Source organism: Crinia signifera, chromosome 3 (assembly GCF_055691185.1).
Source record: "Crinia signifera chromosome 3, ASM5569118v1, whole genome shotgun sequence".
Classification (NCBI taxonomy): domain Eukaryota; kingdom Metazoa; phylum Chordata; class Amphibia; order Anura; family Myobatrachidae; genus Crinia; species Crinia signifera.
Window position 1 is genome coordinate 184754813 of NC_139219.1, and position 19071 is coordinate 184773883.

The following is a 19071-nucleotide window of genomic DNA, read 5'->3' on the forward strand; positions in this document are numbered from 1 at the left end:
TCAGATGCACGGCCCTGTGGGCATCGGATCGGAGCCGGACATTATACGTACTACATGTAAGATCTCCAGGTTGGATCTCTTCCCGGTGGCAAGGAACGGGGATCACATGTGATACATCACATGCAGAAGTACATTTTATATTTTTTCATATGCTCATTGTACTGTATTTGTATTAATGTACTATATATTTTATTACATTTGTATATTTTAGCGCAGTCATATCTTTTTTGTTTTGTTTGGTAATTCCGACCAGATCGCTCAGGTCCGAATCCACCATCGATCCCGATGGTGGGGGTTTGCGCATGCATAAAAACGCTGGGTGTACCCCTACGGACACAGGCGTGCACATGCATCCTCAGGGCGGGAGGCTTTCATCACATGACGTCAGTGCCCGCCCCCAATTCAGCAGATAGCGGGCATCTGAAGTATAGACTTATTTTTCAGTGTTAAGGCTATAGAAATCATTCGATGGTGAGCTACCATCGAATGATTTCTCCTCTTTGCATCCGCATGTTAGTGGATGTGTTACCGTACACATCCCCTTGCATGCTAGTGCGGGGATTCGCTTGGTGGGGGTGTGGCGGCGTTTACCTAATTTGGCCCTGCTCACTAGGCAGCATATATTAGCGAGCAGGTCTGAATCAGGCCCATAATGCAGCTAGGGAACACCAGGAGACTGTTGATTAATTTGATATACTGCACTTTAAGATTTGTGTATGACTGAGTCTATGGGGGGGGGGATTCAATCCCAGCAGAAGTTTTCAAAAGGCAAAAAGACAGCCTTTTTAGTATTCAATCACGGTCCCATTTTTTCGTACATTTTTGCCCATGCCTTTTCACTTCTTTTGGGCGGGGGGAGCCAAATGGCATGGAGAAACCGTCCGTGAATACGCCAAAAACACGTGAATTTGCGGTCTTCGGCATGCACTGTCTCTTTTGTAAAGTATAGGAGGGTGCAAATGTATAGTTTGCAGAGGGGCACCGAACACCCTAGAGCCGGGCCTGAGGCCCAGCGTTGCATATAAAATGAAGCAATACACCGGTTTGCTATATCTGTATCGCGTTGCACCTGAAACATTTTCAATAATAAAGGATACCTAATGGAGTTTCACAGGATGCTACCTGTATGGTGTATTGAGGCCAGATGTATGAGGACACAAAGTATGTTTGTTTGTTTCAAACTAAAATAAAATAAACATTTTCAAAATATTGGGTACAAAATATTTATCAATAATAAACATGTGTAGCAAGTTGAAATTATAAGGCTGGTTTCACACACTCTGGCTCCTGGCGGACGGCGAAAACCCATACGGCCAGGAAGCCGTGCAGCACACACTAGTTTATCATGGAGGGGATGGCCACAGCCCGGCAGCCGTCCCTTCCAGTGGCGGGTTCCGGCTGCAACCGTGCAGCCGGGCCGTGGCTGTCCCGTGTGAACGGACACAATAGTGTCCATTCACAACTACTGAGTGCGGCACGGCTTCCTGGCCGTGCGGGATCTCGCCGTCCGGCAGGAGCCGGAGTGTGTGAAACCAGCCTAAGTCAATTGTTTAATTACTGTGCAGACAATTGCTCAGCTGGCATAAATAGTTGTTAAACAATTGAAACAACTTCAGCTGTCAGAAGGCTGTACTCGATTATGTAAAGTAGCATACACCTACGATGACTCATTCAGCTGCTATAAATGTGCTTAATAACAGCAGTGCCGCCAGTTTGTGGCGGTCATTTAACAATCATCCAATAAGAATTACTGAGGTCATGTTATTGTGTTGTGTTTGTGCCTGTCTTGTAGTTGGTACAAGCTGTACTATGTCTCCTTTGTGTTTGTATCTGCAGAATTGGTCTGCATATATGCTAGCAAGGGTTGTAATTTCCACATTGTTTTTAACCCCTTCCCGACATTTGACATATATATATACGTCATGGCCGGGATGTACTTCCCGACACATGACGTATATATACGTCATGGCTTCAAACTGTCACTGCGTCTAGAGACGCAGTGACAGAGGGACGATGTCTGCTGTCCCTGACAGCAGACATGTCCCTGCATGCCCAGGGGGGGCTGCGATGCCGCCCCCCCGTCGGCGATCGCTGTGATTGGCTGTTCAGTGTGAACAGCCAATTACAGCGTTTTCTGTGTCACCGGCGAATAACGTTCGCCGGTGACACAGGGATCGGAGGTGATTGGTGCTGTAAAGTACAGCACCAATCACCGCGGGGTGTAAGGGTGACACTGGTGTCACCCCACCTCACCCCGCCCGCCCCCAAAGGCCGTGATTGGTTCGTCGGACCGACGAACCAATCACAGCCATGGAGGGGGGTTTAAACTAATGGTGACTGCACTGCATACGCCATTCCGGTCTGGAATTGCGTGCAGTGCGGTCACCGTGCCTAGCTGCCGCAGTATACTGACCTGAACCTTACAAAATACTTACCTGATCACTGCCTGGATCTTGCTACTTCTTGCTTCTTGCTGTGACTTCCTGTGCAGTGTTGTGCTGTGTTGTGCTGCTGCAGTGTCATCGAGTATAGATAGAGAGATAGAGAGAGAGAGATAGAGAGAGATAGAGAGGGCTAGTGACAGAGAGTGCTATATTTTGTGCTGCTGCAGTGTGATAAAGTTATAGATATAGAGATAGAGAGAGATAGAGAGAGATAGAGAGATAGTGACAGATTGTGCTATATATATTTTTTTTATATAACTGACTGCTGCCCCCCCTTTTGTGCTGATCAGTATAAATTAACTGATCAGCAACTTTTTGGGGGCGCAGGGTTTTATTTTTATATAAATACCTGTCAGTGCTGCTGCTGCAGTGTCATAGAGTGATAGTGAGAGATAGAGAGATAGAGAGAGATAGTGACAGAGAGTGCTATATTTTGTGTCTGCTGTCCCCCTTTTGTGCACCCCCAGCAACTTTTTGGGGGTGCAGGGGTTATTTTTTATATATAACTGTCAGTGCTGCTGCTGCAGTGTCATAGAGTGATAGATAGTGAGAGATAGAGAGATAGAGAGAGATAGAGAGAGATAGTGACAGAGAGTGATAGAGAGTGCTATATTTTGTGTCTGCTGCCCCCGCCTTTTGTGCTGATCACTATATCTGAGGTGATCAGCAACTTTTTGGGGGTGCAGAGGTTTTTTTTTTTATATATACCTGTCAGTTGCTGCCAGTTGCACTGTCAGTTGCACCAAAGGTTGTGCACCTGCTGCCCCTCACTGGTAATCAGTGTCGCATCACTGATCACCTTTTTTTTTTATCTTTGAGGGTGCTGTGGGGTCTTTTTTTAATTTTTTTTTTTACACACACTGTGATTTTGTGGGTGTCCTGTGGCCACTGTGCGCTGATTAGTGACGTACATCACTGATCAGCTTTTTCGGCACAGGGTTGATCTATTTTTATTTATTTTTTTGATCAAATTCCTGTTGCCTTTGAGCGCTGTTCAGTGACGGACGTTACTGACCAACATCTGTGCTCAATTTTTGGCGCAGGACCTTTTTTTTTTTTTTTTTTAACCCCTTCAATTTTTTTTTTTTTATTGGGATCAAATTCCTGTATAAAGTATTTTTTTTTTCTGCACTACATACACACTACACACTACATACCCCCCTGGGTTGAAATAAAGTTTGTACCCCCCCCTACACTATACACGTGTTGAAACATTTCACTACCAGAAACACAAAAATAAAAATGGCATCCCAAATGTCATCCCAAATGTCATCCCAGTCATCCAGAAGAATGTATTCAGCGGAGGAGGCATATGCCATGCTTGCCTCTGACTCTGACACAGCCAGTGATGCAAGCGGGGAATTTGAAGGATTCGCCTTAAGCTCCTCTTCCTCCTCTGATGATGAGGGACCCCCTCAAAGACGCCCCCGTAGAGCAGCTGAGACCCCCCCCCCCAATAATTGATCTCGTATGGACCCCACCACCAGACAATTTTGAGCCCCAGGTTCCTGAGTTTTTGGCCATGCCAGGAATCCAATTTGATTCCACAGGTCTCAGAGAAATTGACTTTTTCAAATTATTTTTCACTGATGATTTTATAAATTTAATGGTGGACCAAACTAATTTATATGCCCAGCAGTTCATTGCTCAAAACCCCACATCATCATTTGCTAGGTGGACCCCTGTAGATGCAGTAGAGATGATGACGTTTTGGGGTCTGGTGTTTCATATGGGCATAGTAAAAAAGCCAGAAATTAGGCAATATTGGAGTACAGATGTTCTGTACAGCACCCCATTTTACCGTATGGCCATGACTCGGGCTCGTTTTGAGATGATCCTTAAATTTTTGCATTAAAATGATAATGCACAGTGCCCACCCAGAGATGATCCCACCTTTGACCGGCTATTCAAAGTCAGGCCGGTCATTGATCATTTCAGTGCCAAATTTGAAGAGATGTACATCCCTGAAAAATTTATTTGTATCGACGAGTCCCTTATACATTTTAAAGGAAGGGTTAAATTCCGCCAGTACCTTCCCAGTAAGAGGGCAAGGTATGGCATAAAAATGTATAAACTGTGTGAAAGCACCTCAGGGTACACCCACAGGTTTAGGGTATATGAAGGGAAGGATTCAAGAATTGAACCGCCAGAATGCCCCCCCCTCCCTCGTAGGTGTTAGTGGAAAAATTGTCTGGGATTTAGTGCACCCCTTCCTGGATAAAGGTTATCACCTCTATGTGGATAACTTTTACACTAGCATCCCCCTGTTTAAGGCCCTTGGTTCAAGAGGTACAGCAGCTTGCGGTACTGTGCGTAAGAACCAAAGAGGCCTCCCAAAAACGCACATTGCCCAAGTAATGAGAAGGGGTGAAAGCAGGGGAATATGCACCGAAAATATGTTGTTGGTCAAATATAAGGACAAGAGGGATGTCCTTATACTGACAACAATTCATGGAGACAGTACCACCTCCGTCCCTGTACGAGGTACCAGTACCCACACCTCAAAACCTAATTGTATCCTGGATTACAATAGGTACATGGGCGGAGTGGATCTTTCAGATCAGGTACTGAAGCCGTACAGTGCCCTGCGGAAAACAAAAATCTGGTACAAGAAGCTGGCCGTGTATATCATCCAGATGGCACTGTATAACGCTTACGTGCTATTCCGTTCTACCAGCCAGAGGGGGACATTTATGCACTTTCAAGAGGAAGTCATAAAGGGCCTAATATTTGGGAACCAGCAGGCAGAGGGCCCCAGTACTTCTAGTACTGGCCCCCGTATTGTACCAGGGCAGCATTTTCCTAACGAAATCCCCTCCACTGCAAGAAAGGGCAGGACACAAAAAAGGTGCAAAGTTTGCTATAAAAAGGGAATAAGAAAGGAAACTATTTTCCACTGTGAAACTTGCCCCGACAAACCCGGCCTATGTATAAAGGAGTGTTTTAAAATATACCACACATCTATGGATTATTAGGTTCATCATTTCACCGTGCTTCGGGGGTCTTGCTAATGCCACATAGCACCCACCATTCATTCCACCAGAATCTGAGCTGCAAAATCCAAAAATCACTCCTTCCCTTCTGAGTCCTGCCATGCACCCAACTGGTATTTTTTGGTCACATATGAGGCATTGCCATACTCGGGAGAAATTGGGGCACAGATTTTGGGGTGCTTTTTCTCCTTCATACCTTCTGAAAATGAAAAATTTTGAGCCAGAACTGCATTTTTGTGTAAAAAAATGTAATTTTTCATTTTCACTGCCAAGTTGTATCAAAATTGGTGAAACCCCTGGGGGTTTGAAATGTACACTATACCCCTAGATGAATTCCCTGAGGGGTGTAGTTTGCAAAATGGGGTCACTTGTGGGGGGGTTCCACTGTATTGGTGTTTTGGGGGTCTTGCTAATGCGACATAGCACCCACCAACATTCCACCAGAATCTGTGCTGCAAAATCCAAATATCACTCCTTCCCTTCTGAGTCCTGGCACTTTTTGGTCACACATGAGGCATTGCCGTACTCGGGAGAAATTGGGGCACAGATTTTGGGGTGCTTTTTCGGTACTCTTTACCTAGAACGGCGCCCGTCGCGGGCATCGCGGGTACATTTATGTATGGCCGCGACGCGACCGACGCGATGCCCGCGATTTCCCATTGAAACCAATGTTAAACTTTGAAATCGTGTCGGTCGCGTCGCGGCCGTCCATAAATGTACCCGCGATGCCCGCGACGCGATGCTCCCGATTTCCCATAGGAATCAATGTTAAAAGGCGCGATGGACCCGATTTTACTGTTAAATGGCTCAATCCACCCGATTTGGCCATAGGAATCAATGTTAAATGGGCCACAGAGCCCATTAACCCTTAAATGTCCCCCCAAATTTTTAACGCCACCCCACGATCCACGCCAACCCGAAGCGTGGCGAGCGCAGCGAGCCCGCGAGGGGCGGCGGTACGCGTCCTCCGACCTTTTCATGCCCTACTATCCACTAGGGCGTGGTGTGAGAATATAATAGTGTGGCGAGCGCAGCGAGCCACCGAGCCCGAAGCGTGGCGAGCGCAGCGAGCCCCGCGAGGGGACGCGGATACCTTCACAGGTAGACGCGTCCCCTCGCGGGCTTCACAGGTGTCCGTGGCGAGGTGGACACCTGTGAAGCCCGCGAGGGGACGCGTCTACCTGTGAAGGTATCCGCGTGCGCTCGCCACGCTTCGGGCTCGGTGGCTCGCTGCGCTCGCCACACTATTATATTCTCACACCACGCCCTAGTGGAGAGTAGGGCATGAAAAGGTCGGAGGACGCGTACCGCCGCCCCTCGCGGGCTCGCTGCGCTCGCCACGCTTCGGGTTGGCGTGGATCGTGGGGTGGCGTTAAACATTTGGGGGGACATTTAAGGGTTAATTTGGCCTGTTTGGCCCCAAATCGGGTCCATTGAGGCATTTAACAGTAAAATCGCGGTCAATCAGCCGTTTTAACATTGTTCCCTATGGGAAAATCGCGGTGATCGCGGTCATCGCGGTCATCGCGGCCATCCCGATTTACCCGCGATGACCGCGATTTTTACCCACGACGCCCGCGATTTCAATCGCTGGCGCCGTTCTAGGTAAAGAGTACCGCTTTTTCTCCTTCATACCTTCTGAAAATGAAAAATTTTGAGCCAGAACTGCATTTTTGTGTAAAAAAATGTAATTTTTCATTTTCACTGCCCAGTTGTATCAAAATTGGTGAAACCCCTGGGGGTTTGAAATGTACACTATACCCCTAGATGAATTCCCTGAGGGGTGTAGTTTGCAAAATGGGGTCACTTGTGGGGGGCTTCCACTGTATTGGTGCTTTGGGGGTCTTGCTAATGCGACATAGCACCCACCAACATTCCACCAGAATCTGTGCTGCAAAATCCAAATATCACTCCTTCCCTTCTGAGTCCTGGCACTTTTTGGTCACACATGAGGCATTGCCGTACTCGGGAGAAATTGGGGCACAGATTTTGGGGTGCTTTTTCTCCTTCATTCCTTGTGAAAATGAAAAATTTTGAGCCAGAACTGCATTTTTGTGTAAAAAATGTAATTTTTCATTTGCACAGCCCAGTTGTATCAAAATTGGTGAAACCCCTGGGGGTTTGAAATGTACACTATACCCCTAGATGAATTCCCTGAGGGGTGTAGTTTGCAAAATGGGGTCACTTGTGGGGGGGTTTCACTGTATTGGTGCTTGGGGGGTCTTGCTAATGCGACATAGCACCAACCAACATTCCACCAGAATCTGAGCTGCAAAATCCAAAAATCACTTCTTCCCTTCTGAGTCCTGCCATGCACCCAAATGGTATTTTTTGGTCACATGTGAGACATTGCCGTACTCTGGAGAAATTGGGGCACAGATTTTGGGGTGCTTTTTCTCCTTCATTCCTTGTGAAAATGAAAAATTTTGAGCCAGAACTGCATTTTTGTGTAAAAAATGTAATTTTTCATTTGCACAGCCCAGTTGTATCAAAATTGGTGAAACCCCTGGGGGTTTGAAATGTACACTATACCCCTAGATGAATTCCCTGAGGGGTGTAGTTTGCAAAATGGGGTCACTTGTGGGGGGGTTCCACTGTATTGGTGCTTGGGGGGTCTTGCTAATGCGACATAGCACCCACCAACATTCCACCAGAATCTGAGCTGCAAAATCCAAAAATCACTCCTTCCCTTCTGAGTCCTGCCATGCACCCAAATGGTATTTTTTGGTCACATGTGAGACATTGCCGTACTCGGGAGAAATTGGGGCACAGATTTTGGGGTGCTTTTTCTCCTTCATTCCTTGTGAAAATGAAAAATTTTGAGCCAGAACTGCATTTTTGTGTAAAAAATGTAATTTTTCATTTGCACAGCCCAGTTGTATCAAAATTGGTGAAACCCCTGGGGGTTTGAAATGTACACTATACCCCTAGATGAATTCCCTGAGGGGTGTAGTTTGCAAAATGGGGTCACTTGTGGGGGGGTTCCACTGTATTGGTGCTTGGGGGGTCTTGCTAATGCGACATAGCACCCACCAACATTCCACCAGAATCTGAGCTGCAAAATCCAAAAATCACTCCTTCCCTTCTGAGTCCTGCCATGCACCCAAATGGTATTTTTTGGTCACATGTGAGGCATTGCCGTACTCGGGAGAAATTGGGGCACATATTTTGGGGTGCTTTGTCTCCTTCATTCCTTGTGAAAATGAAAAATTTTGAGCCAGAACTGCATTTTTGTGTAAAAAATGTAATTTTTAATTTTCACTGCCCAGTTGTACCACAATTGGTGAAACCCCTGGGGGTTTGAAATGTACACTATACCCCTAGATGAATTCCCTGAGGGGTGTAGTTTGCAAAATGGGGTCACTTGTGGGGGGGTTACTAAATTTTAGCATCTTATAGTGCCTAGAAACCTACATGGTGCCTAAAAAATAATCTCATAAAAAGGAGGCTCCAAAATCAAGTAGGTGCTCCTTCTATTATGAAGCCTGTGGTTTGGTCAACGTGCACACTAGGGCCACATATAGGATATTTATGAAAACAAAAGAATTGGGGGAATCAATTTTTAGTCACATTTCTCTAGTAAAATCTACTGTGTTCCTTAGAAAAATGTATTAAAATTGCAAATCTGCAAAAAAAATGAAATTTTGAAATTTCACCTACACTTTGTTTTAATTCCTGTGAAACACCTAAAGGGTTAACAAACTTCCAAAATGCTGTTTTGAATACTGTGAGGGGTGCAGTTTTTGAAATGGCATCATTTATGGGGGTGTCTCACATACAAGTCCCTCAAAGTCACATCAGAACTGAACTGGTCCCTAAAAAAATCAGTGTTTGAAATTTTCTTGAAAATTTGCTATTCATATTGTAAGCCTCCTAGTGTCCAAAAAAATTAAAAGGAAGTTGAAATAATGATGGAAACATAAAGTAGACATATGGTCTATGTTAGTTATTAACTATTTTGAGTGGTATGATTATTTGTCTCACAAGCAGAAAATGTAACATTTTGCAAATTGCTAAATTTTCCATTTTTTTACGACATTTTGGTATTTTTCACAAAAAAACACAGACTGTATCGACCAAAATTTACCACTAATTTGAAGTACAATGTGTCACGAAAAAACAATCTCAAAATCACTGGGATAAGTAAAAGCAAAAAAAAGTTATCCCCACTTAAGTGATACATGTCAGATTTGAAAAAAAGGGCTCTGTCAGGAAGGCAAAAACTGGCTCTGTCAGGAAGGGGTTAAATATGCAAATTTGTAATTAAGTATGTTTAATTTTAGTCAAGTGCTGATTGAAAACATGTGAGATATGATACAGCATCCTCTGTATTGTTGACTACATTGGCTCCAGTAAGTACTAATGTCACAAACAAATTGATGGCTCCTTAAAATAATGATACATAACTCTCAACATTTAGGGGTCTATGTAGTAAGACTTGGAGAGAGCTAAAGCCAATCGGCTGTAATTTTTCAAACACCGCCTGAAACATGGCAGTTTGGGGCTGATTGGTCTCTATCTATCTCTATCCACTTTAACTCTCTCTAAATAAGGCTTAGTACATAGACCTGCAATGTGGCAATCACCTGACATTCTGAGTGCTGGTCATTTTGCTGGGTGTAGTCACACCAAATTACCGAGTTGAATCTTTTCAACCCTGTAATTTGCTGAATAACATGTATTTCTTTGGTGTGAAAGGGTCAACTCAGGTTGCCACGACCTGGAATTTAAGACCCGGGTTGAACCTTTCACATTGAAGAAATACCTGTGTTATTCGGCAAATGACCAGTTTGAAAAGTTTGAACCTGGTAATTTGCTGCTCGGTGTGAAAGGGGTATTAGAGAGGTGAAGTTGGCACAAAGGGGGTTCATTCTGCATCAGTTGCAGTTTTGCTAAAATAGCTAAACTGAAACTGTAGTCTTTCGCATGCCGGGGGCCACCCAGCACAGAACAAGGCTGCCCATCATGAAAAGTCCTGCCATTGCAATATAACTGCGATCAAATTGAGGAAATTGCTGCTGTCGTAGTGATTAGGGTTGCCCCCTGCCTTCACAGCCTGGATGCGATTGCAGGTGGACCACCGCCTTGTTTGCAGCAGCTGAGTGTGATGTCATTCAATCTCCGCGGAAATGGTTCATACACGTCTGCTTTGACCAGACCACGCCCCCTAAAAAGTCACTTCGCTGTCCCTCAACATCCACAGCTGTCACTCAAAGTGCATTTGCATCCTTCCGGGAAGCGATTGCAATTTGACACCTCTCCCCACCGTCAACATGCACTGCAGGCGCTGCACATTTGCAGAAGCATTCTATGCTGAATTAGCCCCAATATAAGCCCTCTCCTCAATCCAGTCAATGAGTCTCCATATAAGGCTTTAAACTTAACGTCACATATTATTCAGGGGATACATTCAGGGCAAGGCTGGGGGGGTACACTTAAGACAAGGGGGCCTAGGGGGAAAGGCAGGTGTATATTATTAGTTTGTACATACCTCACAAAATGACCCATTCCAGGAGGGACAAAATGCTCTCTACCTGGACATCACTCGTACTTTATGATTGGCCTCACCTGTGTTGAACTAGGTAATTTGTAATATTAGAATTTCAACAGAAGTGATTGCATTCATAGTATAAGGGAAGTCCAGGTAGAGAGTATTTTGTCCCTCCAGGAACAAGTCATTTTTGGGAGGCATGGCTTATGTATATTAGATTAAACTTATTGTGTAAAAATGCTTGGGTACTGTGTATAGCTCCACCAAATTTTTACATGTTGAGCTTCAGAGAGCACTCACACATACCAGAGGAGATGACAGAAAGGAAGCTGGATAGCTGTGGACAAAGGGAGAGAGGTCTGGAGAGGAGAGGTACAGTATAGTTGCGTTTGACCAGCATAGAGGTGGTATTGAAGGCCAAATGAGTTTATGAGCATACAAAGGGAAGAGGTGTTCATGGAGAAAAAGAAAGGACCCAAGGACAGAACCCTGGGGGACCCCAACAGAAAGGATGGAAGTGGGTGAGGTGGAACCAAAGGCAGACACTGAGAAGGAGCGGTCAGTGAGGTAAGTAAGAACAGTACTATAGAAGCCAATACTCAGAGGGTGTGAATGATCCACAGTGTTAAAAGCAGTAGAAAGATCTAGTAGGATAAGTAGAGAGGACTGCTGAAAGCAGGCCATTGGTGACTTTGACCAGGGCAGTTTCAGTGGAGTGGAGTGAGCAAAAGTCTGACTAAAGAAGATCGAGGATGAAAATGTCAGAGAGGCAGCTAGTGAAACAGCTGAAGTAGCCTGGAGGCGAATGGGAGAAGAGAGATTGGGTGGTAGCTAGCGAGGGAGGACGGGTCAAGGTTAATGTTTTTTTAGAATAGGTGAGATAAGAGCATGTTTGAATGGCATGGGAAAGATGCCAGTAAAGAGTTATACAGTAGTTTGAAGAGGTGAGCAAGATGCAAGCATGCAGTGGGAGATATGGTGAGGCGAGAGGGGAAGGGGTTGTGGGGGACAGGGAAGGGAGGATAAGGGAGAGGACATCCTTGTCTGTGGTTAGGTGGAAGGAGCACAAGGAGGGAAGGCTGGAGGGAAGGGTGGTGGAGGCAGCAGCATTGCTTAAGGAAAGCGGAAGGAGATTTTATAGTGGATGGCTTCAATTTTGGTGTAGAACAAGGTGACAAATTCAGAGAGTATCGAGTGAGGAAAGGAAAGTGGTGTAAAAAAACCTAAGATTGCACTTGGTCCACTAATAAAGGCCAAAGGAAATTATTATCAATAGGGAGGTTAAAGTTGCTGAGGATGATGGACGGGCAGTCAGAAGCGAAGAGGTGTGGTAGTGAATTTATCAAGGATTGGGGAGGAACGGCTGGGGGGGGGGGGGGGGGGGGGTGGTGTGTGTAGATAACCGCAACATGTAGGACATGCAAGTGAATTGAGTAATAGAGGCAGATAGAGTGGAGAAGGTGATGATGATGAAGATGAAGATGATAATAATGATAATGTTTATGATAGACACTAGTTAATATACTAAATACCTATTTTTTACTTACATCGTCCTGAATATCAAGCTCACAACCAGCTTTTAACAAGATTTGGACCACATTAAGATGTCCTTTATTGGCTGCAAGATGTAGTGGGGTCCGTCCATGCTACAAAGAGAAAAAAAAGAAAGTACAATTTTAGACAGAAATATCATTTTGTAATAGAAGTATGACACTAAATTACATAGCGAAACAGCTGCCTCTCAGCAGGTGCAGTTATATGCTCAGACTAGTACATCATCCAACATTCATTTGTGCCCATCTCATTTTTGGGGCAACCTTATTCTGACATCCTTTGACAATACACAGTACTGACAGCTGATTAGTGCACAGAAGAGTAGCCAAACATCAGGATTATATCCTCCAGACTGTTTCTGTTGTACAGTACTTTTACTGTACTTGCATTTCTAGAACATTAAATCTGATGGACTAACTACATCACTATATCTGCTTCCATCTCTTCTTCCATTAGAACAATAAAACAGCTAGACCACTGTGACATCATCCCCAGTAAGGAGAGCCAGTGATGGTACCCCAACCCACAGTTACTCCTACTTTCAGAATCTGGAATACAGAAATTATAATTCGTAATCAATGCACAATTCTACTTGTTTTATTTAACACCAATGCTTGGATACCTCATAACCAGCTTTCGATCAGAATGTACAGTAATAGAATGTAATAGTTACTCAGGTGTGGAAAGTGGCCTGCTCGCAGTCAGTTGCAAGATACTGTATGCAACAGAATTCAAATGGCCTCTATTTCGCCAGAAATACGCCAAAATGAAACACACCAGGAGGCACGTTACCATCCTTGTTAATATCAATGCTAAATATTCAAAGTTGTGACTTCCAGTTTGCTGGAAATGTGCCACGATTAGCTGCCAACCAACAGGGGGGCGCCATTGGCCAGCAGGTGTTTTAAAAAAAGAAGTCTACAAATAAATTATCATTATTATTAATAAATAATATTATTATTAATAATAATAATAATAATAACAACAACAGCAGCAACATGTTTGTCAAATAAAGTTTAAAATACCACTACCTATATAATGTTATTGCTAGGTGTTTATTTTGTTCCTCTGTAGTTACTTGAATTACATTAATCATTAACAATTTTAAACATATATTATAAGTATTTTGAAAGTCCACTAAACATTTTTTGTATGTTATCAGACACAGCAAAACATAAACATCTGTCCATCATATTGTGGATTTACACAAGTCTCCATGGGCCTTATTTTGGTTCATTCTTTCTGACAAAATCCTTCTTAGATGGACAAAACCATGTGCACTGCAGGTGGGGCAGATGTAACATGTGCAGAGAGAATTAGATTTGGGTGAGTAATTTTGTTTCTGTGCAGGAAAAATACTGACTGCTTTATATTTACACTGCAATATAGATCTCACTTTGAAGTAAAACCCCACCCAAATCTAATTCTCTCTGCACATGTTACATCTGCCCCACCTGCAGTGCACATGGTTTTGCCCATCTAAGAAGGATTTTGTCAGAAAGAATGAACCAAAATAAGGCCCCATGTCCTGAAGAACAGAGTGACAGCCGAGCGAACAGGTAAATGCGGACCACTACCTGGCTGAAACTACTTTTATTCTGGCCGCTTTCAGTATTCCGAATTCGGGAGTTCTCAGGTGAACGCCCAGCCCCACTGCCACCCCTGCCTGTCTCCGGCCCTCTCTTCCCGGGGTGAACGATTCAGTGAGTGTGAAACTCGCCAAATCCATTCGATACCGGGGTTTGCGCATGTGAAGACTCCAAACATCGGGGAAGAGGCTGAATACGGACCCGAACAGACACATCTGAATCGGCCCCAGAGCCATTTGTTCTGCTTATACTGACAGGCTGACCCTTATTAATAATAATATGCTGATCACTTAGAAGCAAGCCTATCGAATGCAGTTACACAATAATCACAGAAGTGCCCAGAACTGGATCGGCTCCTGAAATGATTTCGAAAAGGTTTTTTAGTTTTTCTTTAGCTCGCCTCATTACTTTCAATGCTGTTGGAATGATTCTAGACTTACGTAATATCTTTTTCAGCACTTGGCTCAGGGTGTACTGCCACAAAATATGTAATCTTGGCGTGCATCACACAAAACTTGATAAATATGTTAAGTATGCTCAATTAGAAGTGACACATCTATTGTATGCGCAATGTATATCAAAGAAATTCCAGAGCACTTGCAGATAACAAAATGACAATAAACAGTCACCCAGATAATAAACATAGATCAAATGTAAAGAAATAAATGTCAATGTAACTAACTAGGATGCACCAAAAGACTTCACTTTTTCATATAATATGCAAACACTTGTACTGTATATCTATGTGCGACTGAGTCTGATTATGTGCACAAAGTGCTACAAGCCAGAGAACAGCTCCCCACCATCAGCTATCCCCCACTCAATCCCCAGCCCAGCCTCAGGGGCTCAGAGCCTCTGTCCATGTACAGAGAGAGACACTGCACCAAGCGCTACCCGGATGTGCAAATTCTGGGGGTGCTGGCGCTCAGTGTGCACCCGAGCATGTAACTTTCCTTTGGCAACGAGCATGTAATCCCCCGTGCCAACAAGCATGAAATCACCCCATGGCAACAAGCATGTAACTCCCCCTGACAATGAGCAAATAATCCCCCAGCGCAATGAGCAAGCATGAAACCCCTGGCAAAGAGCATGTAAACTCATTGCAACGAACATGTAACCCGGACAATGAGCATGTAACTCCTGGCAATAAGCATTTAGGCAAGCGGCACTTATGCAACATAATATGTAATAGGTATTACAGTGTGTGGTATAACATGGAATATTCTTTATTTATTTATTACCAGTTATTTATATAGCGCACACATATTCTGCAGTGCTTTACAGAGAATATAAGTCACACCATTCTCTCCCCAGTGGGGCTTACCATCTATATTCCCTAAACATTATGGTGTGTGGCATAATATGTAATAGTCATTACAGTATGTTATATAATAAGTCAGGGGTTCCCAAACTTTTTCAGATCAGGGCACCCCAGAGTATCAGAATTTTTTTCACGACACCCCTAGGCAAGAGTTTCTCATTGAAAAAGTCAGAAAAATATATAAAGTTAAGTATAAGGTGTCTATATCTCATCCTAGTGGTTATTTATATGGTAATGGACAGGATTCACTTCTGTTTTCCAACAATTTGACTATTATATTGCCCATAAATAACTTGAATTTGTCATAGACCACCAATCCAAGGCACCCCTGCAAGTCTCTAAAGGCACCCCAGGGTGCCACGGCACACAGTTTGGGAACCACTGTAATAAGTAATGGGCATTACGGAGTGTGGCAGCATTAAAGTATGTGGTATAATGTGTAATAGGCATTACGGTGTGTGGCATAATGTGTAAGGGACATTATGGTGTGTGGTATAATATGTAATGGGTATTACGGTGTGCAGCATAATGTCTAATGGGCATTGCAGTGTGTAAGAATGTGTAATGGGCATCACGATGTGCATTATCCTGGTGCAGTCTGTCTAAGGGGTTCTACCTGGTGCAGTGTGTGTTGTAATATGAATTGGCACTATTATGTGGCCAATGTGAATTGGTACTATGATGTGGCCACATAATAGTACAATGGAGAAAAAAATGAGGGCGCTATTGGGCATTGTAGTTGTAAGCAGCCATTGTAGGCATCCAATTTTGTCAAGCCCTAGTGATGTACCGATGTGATACCACTCCACCACTTTACAGTAGAAGACTGCTGTTCTTAAACATGGTTTATGTGTGACAATGTGCTGAGTGATGTTGGTTCTAATGGCTTGATTTTCAAATTGTGAATAAATTAAATTGAACAATTTGTGTTAGACATGTACTATACAGGGCTTATGAGTGCATGGAACTGAGCTTTGTAACAGGTTTCTGCTGTAAAAATGCATTTTTATTTGTTCACATTTCTTTTTGACAATTTAATTATCATTGTTCCTAAAATAACATATTGGTATGTCAGAAATGAATTACTATCCACTACCATTTTGTTACTCATACTGGACAGGATGCTCTAAAGCAAAAATGTGGTAAAACACCTGTTATCTGGGGTTTTCCCATATTTTCGTATGTAATAATGCCCATCTGGCAGGGATGGTGATTCTGTGTAGAAGCCTATGGGATTCTCTCCATGGGACTGTCAGAGGGAACCATCACGGATCCCTCCCAGCATGCCATGGAGCCAGCGCCATCAATCTGCACATGCACAGAGGGACTCCCGGGTCTCGGAAGTCCTGGGTCGGCACCGCATTGCAAAGGACAAGTCTTATAGCAAGAGCTCTCCTATGCATTACTAATCACATATATGATTAGTATGGATGCGGTAGCAGAGAGGGGCAGCATATGTTAGAACATCCTGTCCACTGCCCCAAAAACCTTTTCCAGCTCTCCATAAGTACAAAAGTCACGATAGAGAATTTTTTTTATAAACACTGAATGCAATAGATTTGGCATCATATCTTACATTCCTATAGATTGTAAACTTTGACCTGGAATATCTTACACCTCTTGTCTTACCATAAACCGTACACTCATTTGATGGCTTTTGTGTGTGTGTGTGTGTGTGTGTGTGTGTGTGTGTTTCCTATTGCAAAGTTTCAGATTGGTTTCCCAATTAGAAAACACTATAGTATATGCTGGCACTATATAAAAGGAGGAAGGATAGAGAAGAAGGAGGAAGATGGTAAAAGAACTACAGTACAGACAGACAAAGGCTTCCTCCTGACAAATGATGTTAATGGATGCTGAGATCAGTACTGTTCAGCAAAAAGAAGTATACATTTCAAAGAATTTGACAGCAAAGGAATAAATTCTGTTATATACAGATTACTATCAATCTGGTCTAATATGACCTACTGAGCGTCACATAACTGACATAACCAGAGCAAGGTGCACTTCCTGTTCACAGCTCCTGGAAATGATCCAGGCACAGGTTTCAGGTAACACAATTACAATAAGGATCATATTGTCTCTAGGCAACAGAGGAAAAGTAGCCTGTCAAATGACTCTAGGCCAGGAGCAGTTTATCGTGTAGTTATGTGCTCTGACAAGTTTCTCAGCATGTGACTTAACACCCATAAGTATGCAAGGAGCACAGTTCAAGATGAACTTCACATTTATAAATCATAAAAATGACAAAAAGACACAGAAATAACACTAACATATCCTGTCCAATGTACACAGCTGTAGGCCTCATAAGGATGGCATGTGATAATGGAGTCAAACGTATTCTACTCTGGTTCTAATCATGCAACAACCAAACATAGGGGGTTACTTAGTTCACTCTTTCTGACAAATTCCTTCTTAGATGGACAAAACCATGTGCACTGCAGGTGGGGCAGATGTTACTTGTGCAGAGAGAGTTTTATTTGATTGGGGTTTTACTTCAAAGTGAGATCTACAGTATATTGTAGTTTAAAAATAAAGCAGCCAGTATTTTCCCAGCACAGAAACAAAATAACTTGCCCAAATCTAATTCTCTCTGCACATGTTACATCTGCCTCCCTGCAATGCACATGGTTGTGTCCATCTAAGAAGGAATTTGTCAGAAAGAGTGAACCAAAATAACCCCATAATGAAGTTTGATTATAAGGATATATAGATTCCTCCACCCAGATCCACATAGAAGCACACCTGAAGAAAAAGGAATTTTTTTTTTATTTATTTTACACGCATGATGTAAGAAAATTGCTTCAAAACAGAGGCACACTTAATTCAATTAAATGTAACCTTATGACTTTATGAACTAAGAGACATCAATCATTTCTAGCTGCAATATCTCCTAGTTATTTGCTCAGATCAGTCATCACTAACTGAGTTTTCCTAAGGCCTTGCGGGTTCTTTAATAAAGAAGTGTTAAACCAATTAAGCAAGCCAACTTTAAATTTGGGTGATGGGGTAACAGGAGGACTGGTCTCAGGCCACTATTTCTTGAGCCCCCCGGGCCCTGGCTAGGGGAGGTACTCCTTATAAAACGTGTTCCTGGATATTAGGAACCCAGTTCAGTATGATTTGCTGACATTCAAAATGCCATGGGTCAAAATACCGACAAGCATTGGCAGACAGTCAAAATACTGGCATGTTCAAAATGCAGACATTCATTATGCCGACATGGTCAAAGTGCCGACATTCAAAATGTCGATATGTCAAAAAGTCAAGCCAAGCTTCAAGGGTGCGATCATAATGTAAATCTATGCCCACTTGGATCGTGAAGTAAGAAGTTGGTTTCAAAGATAAAATCATGTTGATTTTTGACATGACAACATTTGATCTGTGTCAACATAATGAATGTCGGCATTTTGAACCTGCCTGAATTTAGACTGAGACTGTCTGTCTGCCAATGCTTGTCTGTATTTTGACTGAGAGTAAACTGACTGCATCCCATTAGAACAGCTTTCAGTCAGTGTCAGTGCATCACATTTCTCTTATCCTGTAGCTCCTCAGTGGGATGGGATGATCTCTCCATTAGCTGCAGAGTCCTGGATGGTCTCCTCCTATGCCATGAAAATGAAAAAAACAGACAAAACCTGGACCGTAGCGGGCATTGAAGACCATGTTTGGGAACCCC

At 43.4% G+C, this 19071-nt stretch overlaps 1 protein-coding gene across 5 annotated transcripts in view; it reads right to left on the reverse strand.

Annotated features, from left to right (window-relative positions):
- Window positions 1-19071, reverse strand: part of ANKRD6 (ankyrin repeat domain 6) — a 153226-nt gene that overhangs the window by 53007 nt on the left and 81148 nt on the right. For all 5 annotated transcript variants that reach the window (XM_083177055.1, XM_083177052.1, XM_083177053.1 and 2 more), the window contains exon 3: window positions 12476-12574. In XM_083177055.1, coding sequence (XP_083033181.1) covers window positions 12476-12574 — 99 coding nt within the window. The remainder of the gene's footprint in view (window positions 1-12475; window positions 12575-19071) is intronic.